This window comes from Blennius ocellaris (assembly GCF_963422515.1).
Source record: "Blennius ocellaris genome assembly, contig: SCAFFOLD_123, whole genome shotgun sequence".
NCBI classification, from domain to species: domain Eukaryota; kingdom Metazoa; phylum Chordata; class Actinopteri; order Blenniiformes; family Blenniidae; genus Blennius; species Blennius ocellaris.
This window is the reverse complement of record NW_027662111.1, coordinates 168-20085: the sequence shown is the minus strand read 5'-3', so window position 1 is coordinate 20085 and position 19918 is coordinate 168. Positions and strand designations below refer to the sequence as shown.

Below are 19918 nucleotides of genomic sequence, written 5' to 3'. Positions count from 1 at the left end.
TGGTGAGAGAGGGGCGAGCTACACTAATGTAATACACACTGCATGGTGAGAGAGGGGCGAGCTACACTAATGTAATACACACTGCATGGTGAGAGAGGGGCGAGCTACACTAATGTAATACACACTGCATGGTGAGAGAGGGGCGAGCTACACTAATGTAATACACACTGCATGGTGAGAGAGGGGCGAGCTACACTAATGTAATACACACTGCATGGTGAGAGAGGGGCGAGCTACACTAGTGTAATACACACTGCATGGTGAGAGAGGGGCGAACTACACTAATGTAATACACACTGCATGGTGAGAGAGGGGCGAGCAACACTAATGTAATACACACTGCATGGTGAGAGAGGGGCGAGCTACTCTAGTGTAATACACACTGCATGGTGAGAGAGGGGCGAGCTACACTAATGTAATACACACTGCATGGTGAGAGAGGGGCGAGCTACACTAGTGTAATGCACACTGCATGGTGAGAGAGGGGCGAGCTACACTAATGTAATACACACTGCATGGTGAGAGAGGGGCGAGCTACACTAATGTAATACACACTGCATGGTGAGAGAGGGGCGAGCTACACTAATGTAATACACACTGCATGGTGAGAGAGGGGCGAGCTACACTAACGCAATACACACTGCGTGGTGAGAGAGGGGCGAGCTACACTAATGTAATACACACTGCATGGTGAGAGAGGGGCGAGCGACTAATGCAATACACTGCATGGTGAGAGAGGGGCGAGCTCCACTAATGTAATACACTGCATGGTGAGAGAGGGGCGAGCTACACTAATGTAATACACACTGCATGGTGAGAGAGGGGCGAGCTACACTAATGTAATACACACTGCATGGTGAGAGAGGGGCGAGCTACACTAATGTAATACACACTGCATGGTGAGAGAGGGGCGAGCTACACTAACGCAATACACACTGCGTGGTGAGAGAGGGGCGAGCTACACTAATGTAATACACACTGCATGGTGAGAGAGGGGCGAGCGACTAATGCAATACACTGCATGGTGAGAGAGGGGCGAGCTCCACTAATGTAATACACTGCATGGTGAGAGAGGGGCGAGCTACACTAATGTAATACACACTGCATGGTGAGAGAGGGGCGAGCTACACTAATGTAAAACACACTGCATGGTGAGAGAGGGGCGAGCTACACTAGTGTAATACACACTGCATGGTGAGAGAGGGGCGAGCTACACTAGTGTAATACACACTGCATGGTGAGAGAGGGGCGAGCTACACTAGTGTAATACACACTGCATGGTGAGAGAGGGGCGAGCTACACTAATGTAATACACACTGCATGGTGAGAGGGGGCGAGCTACACTAATGTAATACACACTGCATGGTGAGAGAGGGGCGAGCTACACTAATGTAAAACACACTGCATGGTGAGAGAGGGGCGAGCTACACTAATGTAATACACACTGCATGGTGAGAGAGGGGCGAGCTACACTAATGTAATACACACTGCATGGTGAGAGAGGGGCGAGCTACACTAATGTAATACACACTGCATGGTGAGAGAGGGGCGAGCTACACTAGTGTAATACACACTGCATGGTGAGAGAGGGGCGAACTACACTAATGTAATACACACTGCATGGTGAGAGAGGGGCGAGCAACACTAATGTAATACACACTGCATGGTGAGAGAGGGGCGAGCTACTCTAGTGTAATACACACTGCATGGTGAGAGAGGGGCGAGCTACACTAATGTAATACACACTGCATGGTGAGAGAGGGGCGAGCTACACTAGTGTAATGCACACTGCATGGTGAGAGAGGGGCGAGCTACACTAATGTAATACACACTGCATGGTGAGAGAGGGGCGAGCTACACTAATGTAATACACACTGCATGTGAGAGAGGGGCGAGCTACACTAATGTAATACACACTGCATGGTGAGAGAGGGGCGAGCTACACTAATGTAATACACACTGCATGGTGAGAGAGGGGCGAGCTACACTAATGTAATACACACTGCATGGTGAGAGAGGGGCGAGCTACACTAACGCAATACACACTGCGTGGTGAGAGAGGGGCGAGCTACACTAATGTAATACACACTGCATGGTGAGAGAGGGGCGAGCTACACTAACGCAATACACACTGCGTGGTGAGAGAGGGGCGAGCTACACTAATGTAATACACACTGCATGGTGAGAGAGGGGCGAGCGACTAATGCAATACACTGCATGGTGAGAGAGGGGCGAGCTCCACTAATGTAATACACTGCATGGTGAGAGAGGGGCGAGCTACACTAATGTAATACACACTGCATGGTGAGAGAGGGGCGAGCTACACTAATGTAATACACACTGCATGGTGAGAGAGGGGCGAGCTACACTAATGTAATACACACTGCATGGTGAGAGAGGGGCGAGCTACACTAACGCAATACACACTGCGTGGTGAGAGAGGGGCGAGCTACACTAATGTAATACACACTGCATGGTGAGAGAGGGGCGAGCGACTAATGCAATACACTGCATGGTGAGAGAGGGGCGAGCTCCACTAATGTAATACACTGCATGGTGAGAGAGGGGCGAGCTACACTAATGTAATACACACTGCATGGTGAGAGAGGGGCGAGCTACACTAATGTAATACACACTGCATGGTGAGAGAGGGGCGAGCTACACTAATGTAATACACACTGCATGGTGAGAGAGGGGCGAGCTACACTAATGTAATACACACTGCATGGTGAGAGAGGGGCGAGCTACACTAATGTAATACACACTGCATGGTGAGAGAGGGGCGAGCTACACTAGTGTAATACACACTGCATGGTGAGAGAGGGGCGAACTACACTAATGTAATACACACTGCATGGTGAGAGAGGGGCGAGCAACACTAATGTAATACACACTGCATGGTGAGAGAGGGGCGAGCTACTCTAGTGTAATACACACTGCATGGTGAGAGAGGGGCGAGCTACACTAATGTAATACACACTGCATGGTGAGAGAGGGGCGAGCTACACTAGTGTAATGCACACTGCATGGTGAGAGAGGGGCGAGCTACACTAATGTAATACACACTGCATGGTGAGAGAGGGGCGAGCTACACTAATGTAATACACACTGCATGGTGAGAGAGGGGCGAGCTACACTAATGTAATACACACTGCATGGTGAGAGAGGGGCGAGCTACACTAACGCAATACACACTGCGTGGTGAGAGAGGGGCGAGCTACACTAATGTAATACACACTGCATGGTGAGAGAGGGGCGAGCGACTAATGCAATACACTGCATGGTGAGAGAGGGGCGAGCTCCACTAATGTAATACACTGCATGGTGAGAGAGGGGCGAGCTACACTAATGTAATACACACTGCATGGTGAGAGAGGGGCGAGCAACACTAATGTAATACACACTGCATGGTGAGAGAGGGGCGAGCTACTCTAGTGTAATACACACTGCATGGTGAGAGAGGGGCGAGCTACACTAATGTAATACACACTGCATGGTGAGAGAGGGGCGAGCTACACTAGTGTAATGCACACTGCATGGTGAGAGAGGGGCGAGCTACACTAATGTAATACACACTGCATGGTGAGAGAGGGGTGAGCTACACTAATGTAATACACACTGCATGGTGAGAGAGGGGCGAGCTACACTAGTGTAATACACACTGCATGGTGAGAGAGGGGCGAGCTACACTAATGTAATACACACTGCATGGTGAGAGAGGGGCGAGCTACACTAGTGTAATACACACTGCATGGTGAGAGAGGGGCGAGCTACACTAATGTAATACACACTGCATGGTGAGAGAGGGGCGAGCTACACTAATGTAATACACACTGCATGTGAGAGAGGGGCGAGCTACACTAATGTAATACACACTGCATGGTGAGAGAGGGGCGAGCTACACTAATGTAATACACACTGCATGGTGAGAGAGGGGCGAGCTACACTAATGTAATACACACTGCATGGTGAGAGAGGGGCGAGCTACACTAACGCAATACACACTGCGTGGTGAGAGAGGGGCGAGCTACACTAATGTAATACACACTGCATGGTGAGAGAGGGGCGAGCGACTAATGCAATACACTGCATGGTGAGAGAGGGGCGAGCTCCACTAATGTAATACACTGCATGGTGAGAGAGGGGCGAGCTACACTAATGTAATACACACTGCATGGTGAGAGAGGGGCGAGCTACACTAATGTAAAACACACTGCATGGTGAGAGAGGGGCGAGCTACACTAGTGTAATACACACTGCATGGTGAGAGAGGGGCGAGCTACACTAGTGTAATACACACTGCATGGTGAGAGAGGGGCGAGCTACACTAATGTAAAACACACTGCATGGTGAGAGAGGGGCGAGCTACACTAATGTAATACACACTGCATGGTGAGAGAGGGGCGAGCTACACTAATGTAATACACACTGCATGGTGAGAGAGGGGCAAGCTACACTAATGTAATACACACTGCATGGTGAGAGAGGGGCGAGCTACACTAGTGTAATACACACTGCATGGTGAGAGAGGGGCGAACTACACTAATGTAATACACACTGCATGGTGAGAGAGGGGCGAGCAACACTAATGTAATACACACTGCATGGTGAGAGAGGGGCGAGCTACACTAATGTAATACACACTGCATGGTGAGAGAGGGGCGAGCTACACTAGTGTAATGCACACTGCATGGTGAGAGAGGGGCGAGCTACACTAATGTAATACACACTGCATGGTGAGAGAGGGGCGAGCTACACTAATGTAATACACACTGCATGGTGAGAGAGGGGCGAGCTACACTAATGTAATACACACTGCATGGTGAGAGAGGGGCGAGCTCCACTAGTGTAATACACACTGCATGGTGAGAGAGGGGCGAGCTACACTAATGTAATACACACTGCATGGTGAGAGGGGGGCGAGCAACACTAATGTAATACACACTGCATGGTGAGAGAGGGGCGAGCTACTCTAGTGTAATACACACTGCATGGTGAGAGAGGGGCGAGCTACACTAATGTAATACACACTGCATGGTGAGAGAGGGGTGAGCTACACTAATGTAATACACACTGCATGGTGAGAGAGGGGCGAGCTACACTAATGTAATACACACTGCATGGTGAGAGAGGGGCGAGCTACACTAACGCAATACACACTGCGTGGTGAGAGAGGGGCGAGCTACACTAATGTAATACACACTGCATGGTGAGAGAGGGGCGAGCGACTAATGCAATACACTGCATGGTGAGAGAGGGGCGAGCTCCACTAATGTAATACACTGCATGGTGAGAGAGGGGCGAGCTCCACTAATGTAATACACACTGCATGGTGAGAGAGGGGCGAGCTACACTAATGTAAAACACACTGCATGGTGAGAGAGGGGCGAGCTACACTAGTGTAATACACACTGCATGGTGAGAGAGGGGCGAGCTACACTAGTGTAATACACACTGCATGGTGAGAGAGGGGCGAGCTACACTAGTGTAATACACACTGCATGGTGAGAGAGGGGCGAGCTACACTAATGTAATACACACTGCATGGTGAGAGGGGGCGAGCTACACTAATGTAATACACACTGCATGGTGAGAGAGGGGCGAGCTACACTAATGTAAAACACACTGCATGGTGAGAGAGGGGCGAGCTACACTAATGTAATACACACTGCATGGTGAGAGAGGGGTGAGCTACACTAATGTAATACACACTGCATGGTGAGAGAGGGGCGAGCTACACTAGTGTAATACACACTGCATGGTGAGAGAGGGGCGAGCTACACTAATGTAATACACACTGCATGGTGAGAGAGGGGCGAGCTACACTAGTGTAATACACACTGCATGGTGAGAGAGGGGCGAGCTACACTAATGTAATACACACTGCATGGTGAGAGAGGGGCGAGCTACACTAATGTAATACACACTGCATGTGAGAGAGGGGCGAGCTACACTAATGTAATACACACTGCATGGTGAGAGAGGGGCGAGCTACACTAATGTAATACACACTGCATGGTGAGAGAGGGGCGAGCTACACTAATGTAATACACACTGCATGGTGAGAGAGGGGCGAGCTACACTAACGCAATACACACTGCGTGGTGAGAGAGGGGCGAGCTACACTAATGTAATACACACTGCATGGTGAGAGAGGGGCGAGCGACTAATGCAATACACTGCATGGTGAGAGAGGGGCGAGCTCCACTAATGTAATACACTGCATGGTGAGAGAGGGGCGAGCTACACTAATGTAATACACACTGCATGGTGAGAGAGGGGCGAGCTACACTAATGTAAAACACACTGCATGGTGAGAGAGGGGCGAGCTACACTAGTGTAATACACACTGCATGGTGAGAGAGGGGCGAGCTACACTAGTGTAATACACACTGCATGGTGAGAGAGGGGCGAGCTACACTAATGTAAAACACACTGCATGGTGAGAGAGGGGCGAGCTACACTAATGTAATACACACTGCATGGTGAGAGAGGGGCGAGCTACACTAATGTAATACACACTGCATGGTGAGAGAGGGGCGAGCTACACTAATGTAATACACACTGCATGGTGAGAGAGGGGCGAGCTACACTAGTGTAATACACACTGCATGGTGAGAGAGGGGCGAACTACACTAATGTAATACACACTGCATGGTGAGAGAGGGGCGAGCAACACTAATGTAATACACACTGCATGGTGAGAGAGGGGCGAGCTACACTAATGTAATACACACTGCATGGTGAGAGAGGGGCGAGCTACACTAGTGTAATGCACACTGCATGGTGAGAGAGGGGCGAGCTACACTAATGTAATACACACTGCATGGTGAGAGAGGGGCGAGCTACACTAATGTAATACACACTGCATGGTGAGAGAGGGGCGAGCTACACTAATGTAATACACACTGCATGGTGAGAGAGGGGCGAGCTCCACTAGTGTAATACACACTGCATGGTGAGAGAGGGGCGAGCTACACTAATGTAATACACACTGCATGGTGAGAGGGGGGCGAGCAACACTAATGTAATACACACTGCATGGTGAGAGAGGGGCGAGCTACTCTAGTGTAATACACACTGCATGGTGAGAGAGGGGCGAGCTACACTAATGTAATACACACTGCATGGTGAGAGAGGGGTGAGCTACACTAATGTAATACACACTGCATGGTGAGAGAGGGGCGAGCTACACTAATGTAATACACACTGCATGGTGAGAGAGGGGCGAGCTACACTAACGCAATACACACTGCGTGGTGAGAGAGGGGCGAGCTACACTAATGTAATACACACTGCATGGTGAGAGAGGGGCGAGCGACTAATGCAATACACTGCATGGTGAGAGAGGGGCGAGCTCCACTAATGTAATACACTGCATGGTGAGAGAGGGGCGAGCTCCACTAATGTAATACACACTGCATGGTGAGAGAGGGGCGAGCTACACTAATGTAAAACACACTGCATGGTGAGAGAGGGGCGAGCTACACTAGTGTAATACACACTGCATGGTGAGAGAGGGGCGAGCTCCACTAATGTAATACACTGCATGGTGAGAGAGGGGCGAGCTACACTAATGTAATACACACTGCATGGTGAGAGAGGGGCGAGCTACACTAATGTAATACACACTGCATGGTGAGAGAGGGGCGAGCTACACTAATGTAATACACACTGCATGGTGAGAGAGGGGCGAGCTACACTAATGTAATACACACTGCATGTGAGAGAGGGGCGAGCTACACTAATGTAATACACACTGCATGGTGAGAGAGGGGCGAGCTACACTAATGTAATACACACTGCATGGTGAGAGAGGGGCGAGCTACACTAATGTAATACACACTGCATGGTGAGAGAGGGGCGAGCTACACTAACGCAATACACACTGCGTGGTGAGAGAGGGGCGAGCTACACTAATGTAATACACACTGCATGGTGAGAGAGGGGCGAGCGACTAATGCAATACACTGCATGGTGAGAGAGGGGCGAGCTCCACTAATGTAATACACTGCATGGTGAGAGAGGGGCGAGCTACACTAATGTAATACACACTGCATGGTGAGAGAGGGGCGAGCTACACTAATGTAAAACACACTGCATGGTGAGAGAGGGGCGAGCTACACTAGTGTAATACACACTGCATGGTGAGAGAGGGGCGAGCTACACTAGTGTAATACACACTGCATGGTGAGAGAGGGGCGAGCTACACTAATGTAAAACACACTGCATGGTGAGAGAGGGGCGAGCTACACTAATGTAATACACACTGCATGGTGAGAGAGGGGCGAGCTACACTAATGTAATACACACTGCATGGTGAGAGAGGGGCGAGCTACACTAATGTAATACACACTGCATGGTGAGAGAGGGGCGAGCTACACTAGTGTAATACACACTGCATGGTGAGAGAGGGGCGAACTACACTAATGTAATACACACTGCATGGTGAGAGAGGGGCGAGCAACACTAATGTAATACACACTGCATGGTGAGAGAGGGGCGAGCTACACTAATGTAATACACACTGCATGGTGAGAGAGGGGCGAGCTACACTAGTGTAATGCACACTGCATGGTGAGAGAGGGGCGAGCTACACTAATGTAATACACACTGCATGGTGAGAGAGGGGCGAGCTACACTAATGTAATACACACTGCATGGTGAGAGAGGGGCGAGCTACACTAATGTAATACACACTGCATGGTGAGAGAGGGGCGAGCTCCACTAGTGTAATACACACTGCATGGTGAGAGAGGGGCGAGCTACACTAATGTAATACACACTGCATGGTGAGAGGGGGGCGAGCAACACTAATGTAATACACACTGCATGGTGAGAGAGGGGCGAGCTACTCTAGTGTAATACACACTGCATGGTGAGAGAGGGGCGAGCTACACTAATGTAATACACACTGCATGGTGAGAGAGGGGTGAGCTACACTAATGTAATACACACTGCATGGTGAGAGAGGGGCGAGCTACACTAATGTAATACACACTGCATGGTGAGAGAGGGGCGAGCTACACTAACGCAATACACACTGCGTGGTGAGAGAGGGGCGAGCTACACTAATGTAATACACACTGCATGGTGAGAGAGGGGCGAGCGACTAATGCAATACACTGCATGGTGAGAGAGGGGCGAGCTCCACTAATGTAATACACTGCATGGTGAGAGAGGGGCGAGCTCCACTAATGTAATACACACTGCATGGTGAGAGAGGGGCGAGCTACACTAATGTAAAACACACTGCATGGTGAGAGAGGGGCGAGCTACACTAGTGTAATACACACTGCATGGTGAGAGAGGGGCGAGCTCCACTAATGTAATACACTGCATGGTGAGAGAGGGGCGAGCTACACTAATGTAATACACACTGCATGGTGAGAGAGGGGCGAGCTACACTAATGTAATACACACTGCATGGTGAGAGAGGGGCGAGCTACACTAATGTAATACACACTGCATGGTGAGAGAGGGGCGAGCTACACTAATGTAATACACACTGCATGGTGAGAGAGGGGCGAGCTACACTAATGTAATACACACTGCATGGTGAGAGAGGGGCGAGCTACACTAGTGTAATACACACTGCATGGTGAGAGAGGGGCGAACTACACTAATGTAATACACACTGCATGGTGAGAGAGGGGCGAGCAACACTAATGTAATACACACTGCATGGTGAGAGAGGGGCGAGCTACTCTAGTGTAATACACACTGCATGGTGAGAGAGGGGCGAGCTACACTAATGTAATACACACTGCATGGTGAGAGAGGGGCGAGCTACACTAGTGTAATGCACACTGCATGGTGAGAGAGGGGCGAGCTACACTAATGTAATACACACTGCATGGTGAGAGAGGGGCGAGCTACACTAATGTAATACACACTGCATGGTGAGAGAGGGGCGAGCTACACTAATGTAATACACACTGCATGGTGAGAGAGGGGCGAGCTACACTAACGCAATACACACTGCGTGGTGAGAGAGGGGCGAGCTACACTAATGTAATACACACTGCATGGTGAGAGAGGGGCGAGCGACTAATGCAATACACTGCATGGTGAGAGAGGGGCGAGCTCCACTAATGTAATACACTGCATGGTGAGAGAGGGGCGAGCTACACTAATGTAATACACACTGCATGGTGAGAGAGGGGCGAGCTACACTAATGTAATACACACTGCATGGTGAGAGAGGGGCGAGCTACACTAATGTAATACACACTGCATGGTGAGAGAGGGGCGAGCTACACTAACGCAATACACACTGCGTGGTGAGAGAGGGGCGAGCTACTCTAGTGTAATACACACTGCATGGTGAGAGAGGGGCGAGCTACACTAATGTAATACACACTGCATGGTGAGAGAGGGGCGAGCTACACTAGTGTAATGCACACTGCATGGTGAGAGAGGGGCGAGCTACACTAATGTAATACACACTGCATGGTGAGAGAGGGGCGAGCTACACTAATGTAATACACACTGCATGGTGAGAGAGGGGCGAGCTACACTAATGTAATACACACTGCATGGTGAGAGAGGGGCGAGCTACACTAACGCAATACACACTGCGTGGTGAGAGAGGGGCGAGCTACACTAATGTAATACACACTGCATGGTGAGAGAGGGGCGAGCGACTAATGCAATACACTGCATGGTGAGAGAGGGGCGAGCTCCACTAATGTAATACACTGCATGGTGAGAGAGGGGCGAGCTACACTAATGTAATACACACTGCATGGTGAGAGAGGGGCGAGCTACACTAATGTAATACACACTGCATGGTGAGAGAGGGGCGAGCTACACTAATGTAATACACACTGCATGGTGAGAGAGGGGCGAGCTACACTAACGCAATACACACTGCGTGGTGAGAGAGGGGCGAGCTACACTAATGTAATACACACTGCATGGTGAGAGAGGGGCGAGCGACTAATGCAATACACTGCATGGTGAGAGAGGGGCGAGCTTTCTTGCTTGCTGTTAGTAATATCTTAAACAGATATACGTCTTCTCTTTGTATCACATTATGAGTTAAGTTTCCCAAATACAGCATCTTACATGTTTTGGGGAACTGATATCCGATTACGTTTTGTAAACTCTGCCATATTTGTTCCCAATACACCTGTAGTTTGTGACAGGACCAAAATATATGTGTGTGATCTGCATCAACATGTCCACACTGTCTCCAACATGGTTGTTGTGCTGACACCACTTTTGTCCTTATTTTTGGAGTTATGAAAAATCTAACAATATTTTTCCAACTAAATTCCCGCCAAACCCTGGAGCTGGTGGCCGTGGACTGTGATTTACACATAACAAACCATTCCTCTTCTGTTATTTGTTCATTTAGCTCTCTTTCCCACTTTTCTTTAATATATAGAGAGGAATTGTCCCTTTTCCACACCAGATTTTGGTATAAAGCTGAGATCACTCTACACTTTTTCCCTTCATAAGCTTTCTGGAATATCTCCACTATTCCTTGATCTTTATCAATCCTGATCTCCTTCTCCAAATAGTGTTTTAGTTGTAGATATCGATAGCGTTCATTTTCCTTGAGTCCAAATTTTTCCTTGAGTCTCTCAAAACCCTGCAGCTTCCCCCGTTCCATTATGGTACATATTGCTGTGATTCCTTTGTTTGCCCATTGCTCAAATCCTCTATCAATCGTCCCTGGTTTAAACCTGTTGTCAAACGCAAACCAACTCAGCGTCTTTATCTCCTCCTCCAATTTATACTTTTCCACCACTTCATTCCAAATTTCTACTGTAGTTTTAGTTATTATATCCAATTTATTACCCAGTTTTCTCAACAGTCCTTTGTGTGCTATTAAGTTCCGTACTTCTGAGTCCATAGTGCCCAGTTCTAGATCTTTCCTTCTTGCGACAAAAGCATTGTTGCACCAAAACACCAGAGGTCGGATTTGTGCTGCATAGAAATATTCTTTCAGATTTGGCAGTGCAAGACCTCCTTTCTCTTTAGGCAGCTGCAGGGTTTTATAACCAATCCTAGGTTTCTTCCCTCCCCATATGAACCTTGATATCCACTTATCCCATTCCATGAACTGTTTTTGTGGGATTATCACCGGCAAAGATTGGAACAGGTACAGAAGTCTCGGTAGAATGTTAATCTTTATTATCTCTATTCTTGAGCTGAAATCCAAACAAATGGCCGACCATATGTCCAGGTCCCTCCTAATGTTCACTTTTGTGTAATTTGCTTCATATAGCTTGTCTATTCTGTTCGTAATGTTGACACCCAGATATTTTAATATTTTAGCATCCCATTTGAGCTTATATACATCCTTTAGTTCTTGCGATGCTGAGTAATTTATCGTCAAAATCTGTGTTTTTTTAACATTAATTTTGAATCCTGAGTATCCACCATAACATTCCAATAATTCCATTGCTTTCGGAAAACTTTTGTCAGGATGTTTTAAGAAAAACAATATATCATCAGCAAACAATCCTATTTTATGTTCTACCCTCCTAATGTCACTCCTCCTACTCCCTCCTGCCTGATCATCTGGGCCAGTGGCTCCATGAACAATGCAGAGAGAGTCGGAGAGAGATTACATCCCTGTCTAGTCCCCCTCTCTAATCTGAATTGTTTTGTCAGGCTGCCATTTATTTTAACCCTTGCCCTAGGCTGCTGATATAGTGATTTAATACAATTGACCGATTGTTCATTGAATCCAAATTTTGCCAGTACCGTATATAAAAATTCCCAATCTACACTATCAAAAGCCTTTTCGGCATCAATACTAACCAAAATCGCCTTTTCCCCCTTTCTTTGGACATAATCCACAATATGCAGACCCCTTCTGATATTATCTTGCGTTTGTCTTTCTTTGATAAACCCACATTGGTCTTCATCGATCAGGTCCTGCATACATGTTTCTAGTCTTTTGGCTATAATGGAGGTGTACAGCTTATAATCCACATTTAAGAGTGATATGGGTCTATAGCTACTGCAGCATTCTCTATCCTTGCCCTCCTTTGGTATAATGGAGATGATGGTCTCCTTCCATGAGGGAGGGATCTTACCTGACTTGAGGGTACAATTGAATGAGTCATGTAAATACTGACTTAACTCCCCCTTGAATGTTTTATAAAATGAGGCCCCAAATCCATCTGCTCCAGGTGATTTCCCCGGTTTTGCCCGGCTAATTGCTTCTTCTATTTCTTTTCGTGTGATTTCTGAAGTCAGCATCTTATTTTGTTTTGCGCCTATAGATGGCAAATCCAATCCTTCTAAGAACTCTGTCAGCTGTTCTCCTCCTACAGAAGCACGCCGTGAATACAGTTTACTATAATATTCCTCAAAAACCTTCTCTATTTCTTCCGGTTTATATATAATTACATTTGTGGCTGGATCCCTTATTTTATGTACGTTTGTTGAGGCTTGCTGTTTCCTTATACGTCTGGCAATGTTTTTTGTGGCTCTTGCTCCTCCCTCATAGTACGTTTGTTTACAAAATCTTTCTTTCCTTTCCACCTCTTCTAACAGTATATCATCTATTTCTTTCCTTACTTCCTGAATCTCAGTAAATACATCTGAGTCCTTTGACTGTTTATGTTGCTGTTCCAATTCTTTTAATTTACCAATTTGCTTTTGATACGTCTCCAATCTGGTTTTTTTGGCAAAAGCTGTGTATGATATCAGCTTCCCTCTCATCACGGCCTTCAGTGCGTCCCATAAAATTGTCGGATCTACTTCTCCATTATCGTTTTCTTCTCTGTATCTCTTAATTTCTCCCTTCAATTCTGTAATCAGTCCCTTATTGTTTAGAATACCTTCGTTGAGTCTCCATACTGTATTTTTCCTCTTATTATTCAAATTAATTTTTAGATAAACTGCACTGTGATCTGATATATCTGCTACCCCTATCCGACACTCCTTTATTTTGTGTATGTCACTCTTATTCAATAAAAAATAATCAATCCTGGAGTACATGCATGAGGGACTGAGTAGTGGGTATAATCTGATCAAGTGGGTGGAGTTCCCTCCATACATCCAGCATATCCATCTCTGACACTAACATGTTTACATAACTACTCATTTTCTTTTTGCTTCCTTTTGTACTTGTAGTATCCAACCTATAATCCAGTACCACATTAAAATCCCCTCCACATATCAATGTCCCTTCAGTTTCAGAGTTCAAAAGATCGAATATTGTTTTATAGAATTTTTTCCCACATTCTGGGGGTGCATACACATTAAACAGTGTAACCAGTTCGTTTTCCAGAGTACCCTTGACCATGACATATCTCCCTTCTTTGTCATTTATTTCTTTGATCATTTCAAACCCCAGCGCATTAGAAATCAATATCGCCACTCCTCTCCTAGGATTTTCTCCAAATGAGCTGGCGAACGAGTTCTTATAGCCTAACTTTTTTAACTTGGCATGCTCCTCCCGTGACAAATGCGTCTCCTGAAGGAAAAGGACCTGCATCTTTTCCTTTCTGAGCTTGGTTAGAGTTTTATCTCTTTTTTTGACATTCTTCAACCCATTAACATTTAATGACACCACCTTTATATCTCTATGTTGCATCATTTGAATCCCTTGAAATTATCATCAGCACCTCAACTGTAACATTATCAACAATATCAAAAAACACAGCCCCAGAAACACAAAAAGGGCAAACACAAAACCTGAACTCCACAACAAACAAGGGCCGTTCACAACACCGGCCCAGTCTCCCCATTGGTGGGAGTGGGGGATGACCTTCTACAAACAAAAAAGGGCCCCCCCTAGTGTTCGGAGGAAGACCTAACATAGGTCCTCCCATGCCACCAGATAAGTCCAACAATTTATCAATTTAGTAACTCTCTCTGTCGATTATTGTCCAAAACACAAAAGGTTCAGTGAATAAAACAAAAACAAGAAAAAAGAAACCCAACCTTTTCTCTGTTACCCAGGTAGATATCCCTGCTTTATCTTTTAAACTCTTGTAGTCTTTCCTTTGCTCGGTTTCCTGCGTCCTGACCGAGATCCTCTGAGGCCGCAGCAGCTCCGCTCCTCTCCCGTTTCTCGCCGACGCGTCGCCATGGAAACGCTTTCTGCAGGCGCTCCTCAAGTGACGCTCCGGTGTCGGCCGCGTGGCTACGTCTTTCAGGTGTCTCCATCCCTTGCTTCCTCATGTCCTGCAGGACGTCCTCGGCGTTGTTGTATAGCTTTGGTCCTTCCGGCCAGTGGACTCTCATCCTATCCAGCGGTGTTTGAAAGCGGATCTTCTTTCCGTGGAGGATCTTTTTAATCGCTGCATATGATTTGCGCTTCCTCATCACCTCCGTAGGATAATCGTGGTCAAAGAATATGCGTCTCCTGTCGATTTCAATATTTTTTTTCCATGCTTTGGCCAGAATATCCTCTTTTGTCTCATATTTCAGGAAATTAACCACTAGTGACCTCGGAGACGCTCCCGATGGTGGCTTTCTGCCAAAGCTCCTGTGTGCGTGTTGAATATGCAGCTCGGAACCCTCCGGTAACTCGAGCTCCCGGTGAAGAAGCGCATCCACCAGCTCAGGCACGGATTCGCCGTCCTTTTCAATGGCGTTATAAATCCTCAAGTTGCAGCGTCTTCCGTGTCCCTCCACCTCGGTCAACTTTTCCTGTAGTTTCTTTTGTTGTTGTAATAACGTGAGGATTACATGTTTGGCCTCCACACTCCACTCTTCTGACTCAGTCACCCACTCCTGCAGCTCGTCAATATCCTTCCGCTGCTGTTTAATTTCTTCGGCATTTCGTTCTATTTTTTTATTAATTTCCTCTTTGAACCCGGCGAGTTCTCGTTTAACTTCTGTTTTGAAGTCATCTCTGAAATTCTTAAGATCCTCCTTCATCTCTTTCTTGAAGTTTCGTATTTCCATTGTAATAACGTTGAGGCTCTCCATTAGTAATTGAGATTGTTCGGCACTCACGTTTTCCACTTCCGCTAGTCCGACCTCGTGGTCGGATTCTTCTGGGTCATTGGACATGGTTTTCTTCCTTGAACCTTTCCTTCCTCGTCCCCCACTCATTTCGCGTTGGTCAAATATTCGTATTTTTCAAGTTTTATCTAAGTTTTGGGGGATAATTCACCTAATCGACTTGGGAGCTCTGCTCTATGCTGCCATCTTGGTATGCGCCCCTAGTGGCCTCCCATTTCTTTGCATTTTGGGTGTCTGATTACACAGAAACGGACCTTGGAGCCACTGAAAACAACTTTTTGAAGACACTCGGGCTCCGTCTCCTTGTACATGTGGAAAAGCTGCAACTGTGTCGTAAATACTTCTTCTGCACATGCACAAGTAAATGGAGAACAATATGTTTATAGTTGAGTCACCTGTAATAGCAATCCAACTTTGTCTGGCCAGAAGAACTTCTGTGTACTCGCCAGTGCTGACCTTTATATGAAAACGGATGCGTTTTCAGCTAAACATTGTGTAAACGTGGCTTTATAGTCACCAGTTAACCTCCAACGTGTTGTTTGAGCTTGAGAAGGGAACCAGAGTGAAACCGGCCACGCTAAAGTAGAACGCATTGATGAGTGAAAACTTCCCTGCAGTGCAGTACTGGTGTATTTGGGTGTTCTCACCTGCTGGAGTTTGAAGGTGGAGGGTCAGGAAGCTGAAACTGGGCCCTGCTTTCAGAGTCCACCATAGTGGACAGCACCACGGTGGCCTCGAGGAACATGCCCTCTGCAGAGAAGCACACCGGCCTGCACAGAGCAGCAAAGACATCATGGAAACCTGACACCAGCAGGGGTCCATCACTGTGGAATCCAACTTCTTTTTCCCCGTCTTAGCAGCCAGGACTGGACGTGGTGGAATAAATCACCAGCCACACACAATCAAACCCACTGAATCTTTGCACTTCTCTGGAGTTAATTACACATTTGATTTGGAGAGCTGTTTGTGAAGCGCCACACATCCTCCGCGATTCAACATGTGAATGACACTGAAATCCAACAGTGGAAGAACTTACTTCCCTGCAGAGCAACAGTGAACCGACACTGGAAGACTAAGAGACTCAGCAAAGAACAATAAACCCTGAGGGGAAAGAGAGAACAATGAATATCAGAGAGACACTGTCCATGTTCAACAACATCTTTAATCGTCTGGAGTGTTCCCTTGTAAGAAAGCAAGACTCTATTTCACAGGTTCCATTTGATGTACACAAAGTTCTACCCTGATATGTTGTGAACGTTTGGCTCTATTGACACTGTTGTACAGCCAGGATGGTCCACTTTAATCAAGGTGAGGGCCTCTTTTCTACCAGACAGGCTATTAAACTAATAAAAACAGATTAGTTCCACTAACTTACCACAAAGAGTTGAATGGATGCATTTGAAAATATCTCCCTTTCAATGTATTTACTTTTAAATACATTGAAAGGGAACAATTCTAACTCCCACTAGGTTTGAGTGTGGTTATCTCTCCGCCCTCTTCAGGTCCTCATTTCTGGAAATAATTTGACCATCACAAAAAACAGATGGTGGCTGCTGGTTGCACATTTCTGTTGTACAGTGTACTTGTAAAGTGTTCCTTCTTTATATTTTCAACCTTTTGCATATACCTTGATATATCTGAATACATAGATATTTGTGAAGCTCCTATAAGTTGAAATCTCCCTGTACTGTTGGTGCCTATGGAAACATGTATTCTATTCTAAATGAGACAGTTACTCTGGTTGTGTCAGCTTGTTGTCTAACAGTTCAGCGAGAGAGCCGCTTGAGGACATTTTTACTTTGAACAGCCTTTTAGAAAAACATCAATGACTGACTAAAACCTGAAGGCCCATTTCATAATCCACCCAAAGCAGATTTTCCAGAGACGCCGAGGCCAATGAGGAGCCACAGGACAGGAGGCCTGGGACCCGTTCCAGGACCGCAGACGTGAGTCGTGGCTGTTAATGCAGGTCAAGTCTCATGAACTGGACCTTACATGTACCGTATTTCCCGCCCTATAAGGCACCTAAATACCTCAAATTTTCTCAAAAGCTGCCAGTGCACCTTATAACCCAGTGCGCCTTATATATGGACGATTGTTCTACTCAAGACTGCTATTTGACAGCTGAACAACCAGAAGCTTTTATTTTGACAACTCTAACTTCACAACTGGATCTTCAGAGCGGACGACACTCCACACAACACCTTCATCACTCATGGTTGAACACCAACATTCTAACAAACCAAAATAAACTAGATGAAATAATGACTCCCTAAACTGGGGAACAAAAACACATAAACACAATCAACACAACACCAAGCCCAACAACGACCCACAATAACCTCCAACAACACAAAACATGAATTCCCATCATGCCTTGCATCCTGAGCTCCTCAGTGCAGCCGATAGCTGCAATGAATTATGGGAGTTTCTGTTTGTGGTGTTTTAAATGCAATTATTGGGGGTTCTATTTGGTTTGTGGTGTCGGTAATAATTGTGTTGTGTTGTGTTTTTGTTGCTTAGTTCATGTAGTTTAGTTTATTAGCGGTAGTTGTAAGTTGTCAACCAGCAGTGAAGAAGGTTTTGTGTGTAGTGTCCTCCTGGCATAGGCTGCAGGTAGGACTATCAAAATAAAGTGTGTGCACCTCTCTGGGTGTTAGAATCAGTGGAAAATGTAACCTAATGGCTTTGAGCTATAAAGGTTATGACCACTGGTTTATTCCATGCACCTTATAGGGCAGTGCACCTTATATATGAATGAAGTAGTAAATTATGTCAATCAATGGAGGTGTGCCTTATAATCCGGTGCCTTATAGTGCGGAAAATATGGTAACCAAGTCCTCTGCTGTGCTCTCAGCCAAGCTGGACAACACATTACTGGGCTGTGTTCATTGGGACACCAGATGGAAAGTACATCAGACTTCTCCAAGACACCATGTTGTGCTGCTGCTCAGATTAGTGTGGATCAGCTGAACATGTTGCTACTCATCTTTTACGTTTATGACAAACACACTGCTGACTATCCTACTACTCATCGCTTCATTTGTTTCCAGTCAGATCTTTTCCATTTGAACGAATGACTGCACTGAGGGAAGAAGTTCAAATGAAATACAGGTTTGCCTGCCACACACACTCCTGCAGTACACACACATGGCCACACACCCCACGTACAAATACAGTCCTGTGAGAGGATGAAGTACGCCTCCAGAAATAACTCATTTACCCTCAGCTCCTTCAGAAAGAAGGTTATGTCCGAGTCCACTGCCACCTGGAAGTAGTCAAACTCCTGGGAGGAAAAGGACACCTGAGTGCGTGGCGTGCTCAGGTGATCTGCAACACAAGCACAAGCACACCAACAGTTGTAGAGCAGATTGAAACACCCACTGCTGACGCATCAAGATGGGATGGCTAACGTCCATCACTACGATTGTGTGTGGCAACTTTAAAGCAGAAATACTCTTTGTATTGTAATGAAACATCTATTCTGCCCAGTGAAGGGAAGAACCGTACATTCCGGACTATAAGCCGCTACTTTCCCCCACACTTTGAACACTTTTACTACTGTGCGCTCATACATTTGATTTTTTTTCGTGGCAAAAAAGATTTTGCCTAGCAACCGTAGACCAATCAAATGAATGAGTAGTTCACAGAGGTCCAATGAACTTGTTTGATCAATCAAATACACTTTATTATTGCAAATCAGTCATTTGTACTCATCAACATGGAAAATAATGAAGAAAAGCATCTGGTGAGGCTTTTAAGTTAAAGGTCATCAATCTGGTGGCTGAAGAAGGAAATCAAGCTGCAGGACTGCTGGTGATGAAGAGGATGGACTGCTGGTGATGAAGAGGATGGACTGCTGGTGATGAAGAGGATGGACTGCTGCGTCATGAAGAGGATGGACTGCTGCGTGATGAAGAGGACGGACTGCTGCGTGATGAAGAGGATGGACTGCTGCGTGATGAAGAGGACGGAC

The 19918-nt window shown here is 46.5% G+C and overlaps 1 protein-coding gene across 1 annotated transcript in view; it reads right to left on the bottom strand.

Moving 5' to 3' along the window:
- The window catches only part of LOC308148280 (uncharacterized protein), a gene marked incomplete at its 5' end in the record, with an annotated part of 40834 nt that extends 21562 nt beyond the window's left edge, over positions 1–19272 (bottom strand). The window contains 3 exons of the mRNA XM_080521726.1: positions 16590–16712; positions 16979–17043; positions 19166–19272. Coding sequence (XP_080377852.1) covers positions 16590–16712; positions 16979–17043; positions 19166–19272 — 295 coding nt within the window. The remainder of the gene's footprint in view (positions 1–16589; positions 16713–16978; positions 17044–19165) is intronic.
- Positions 19273–19918: the final 646 nt, after the last annotated feature.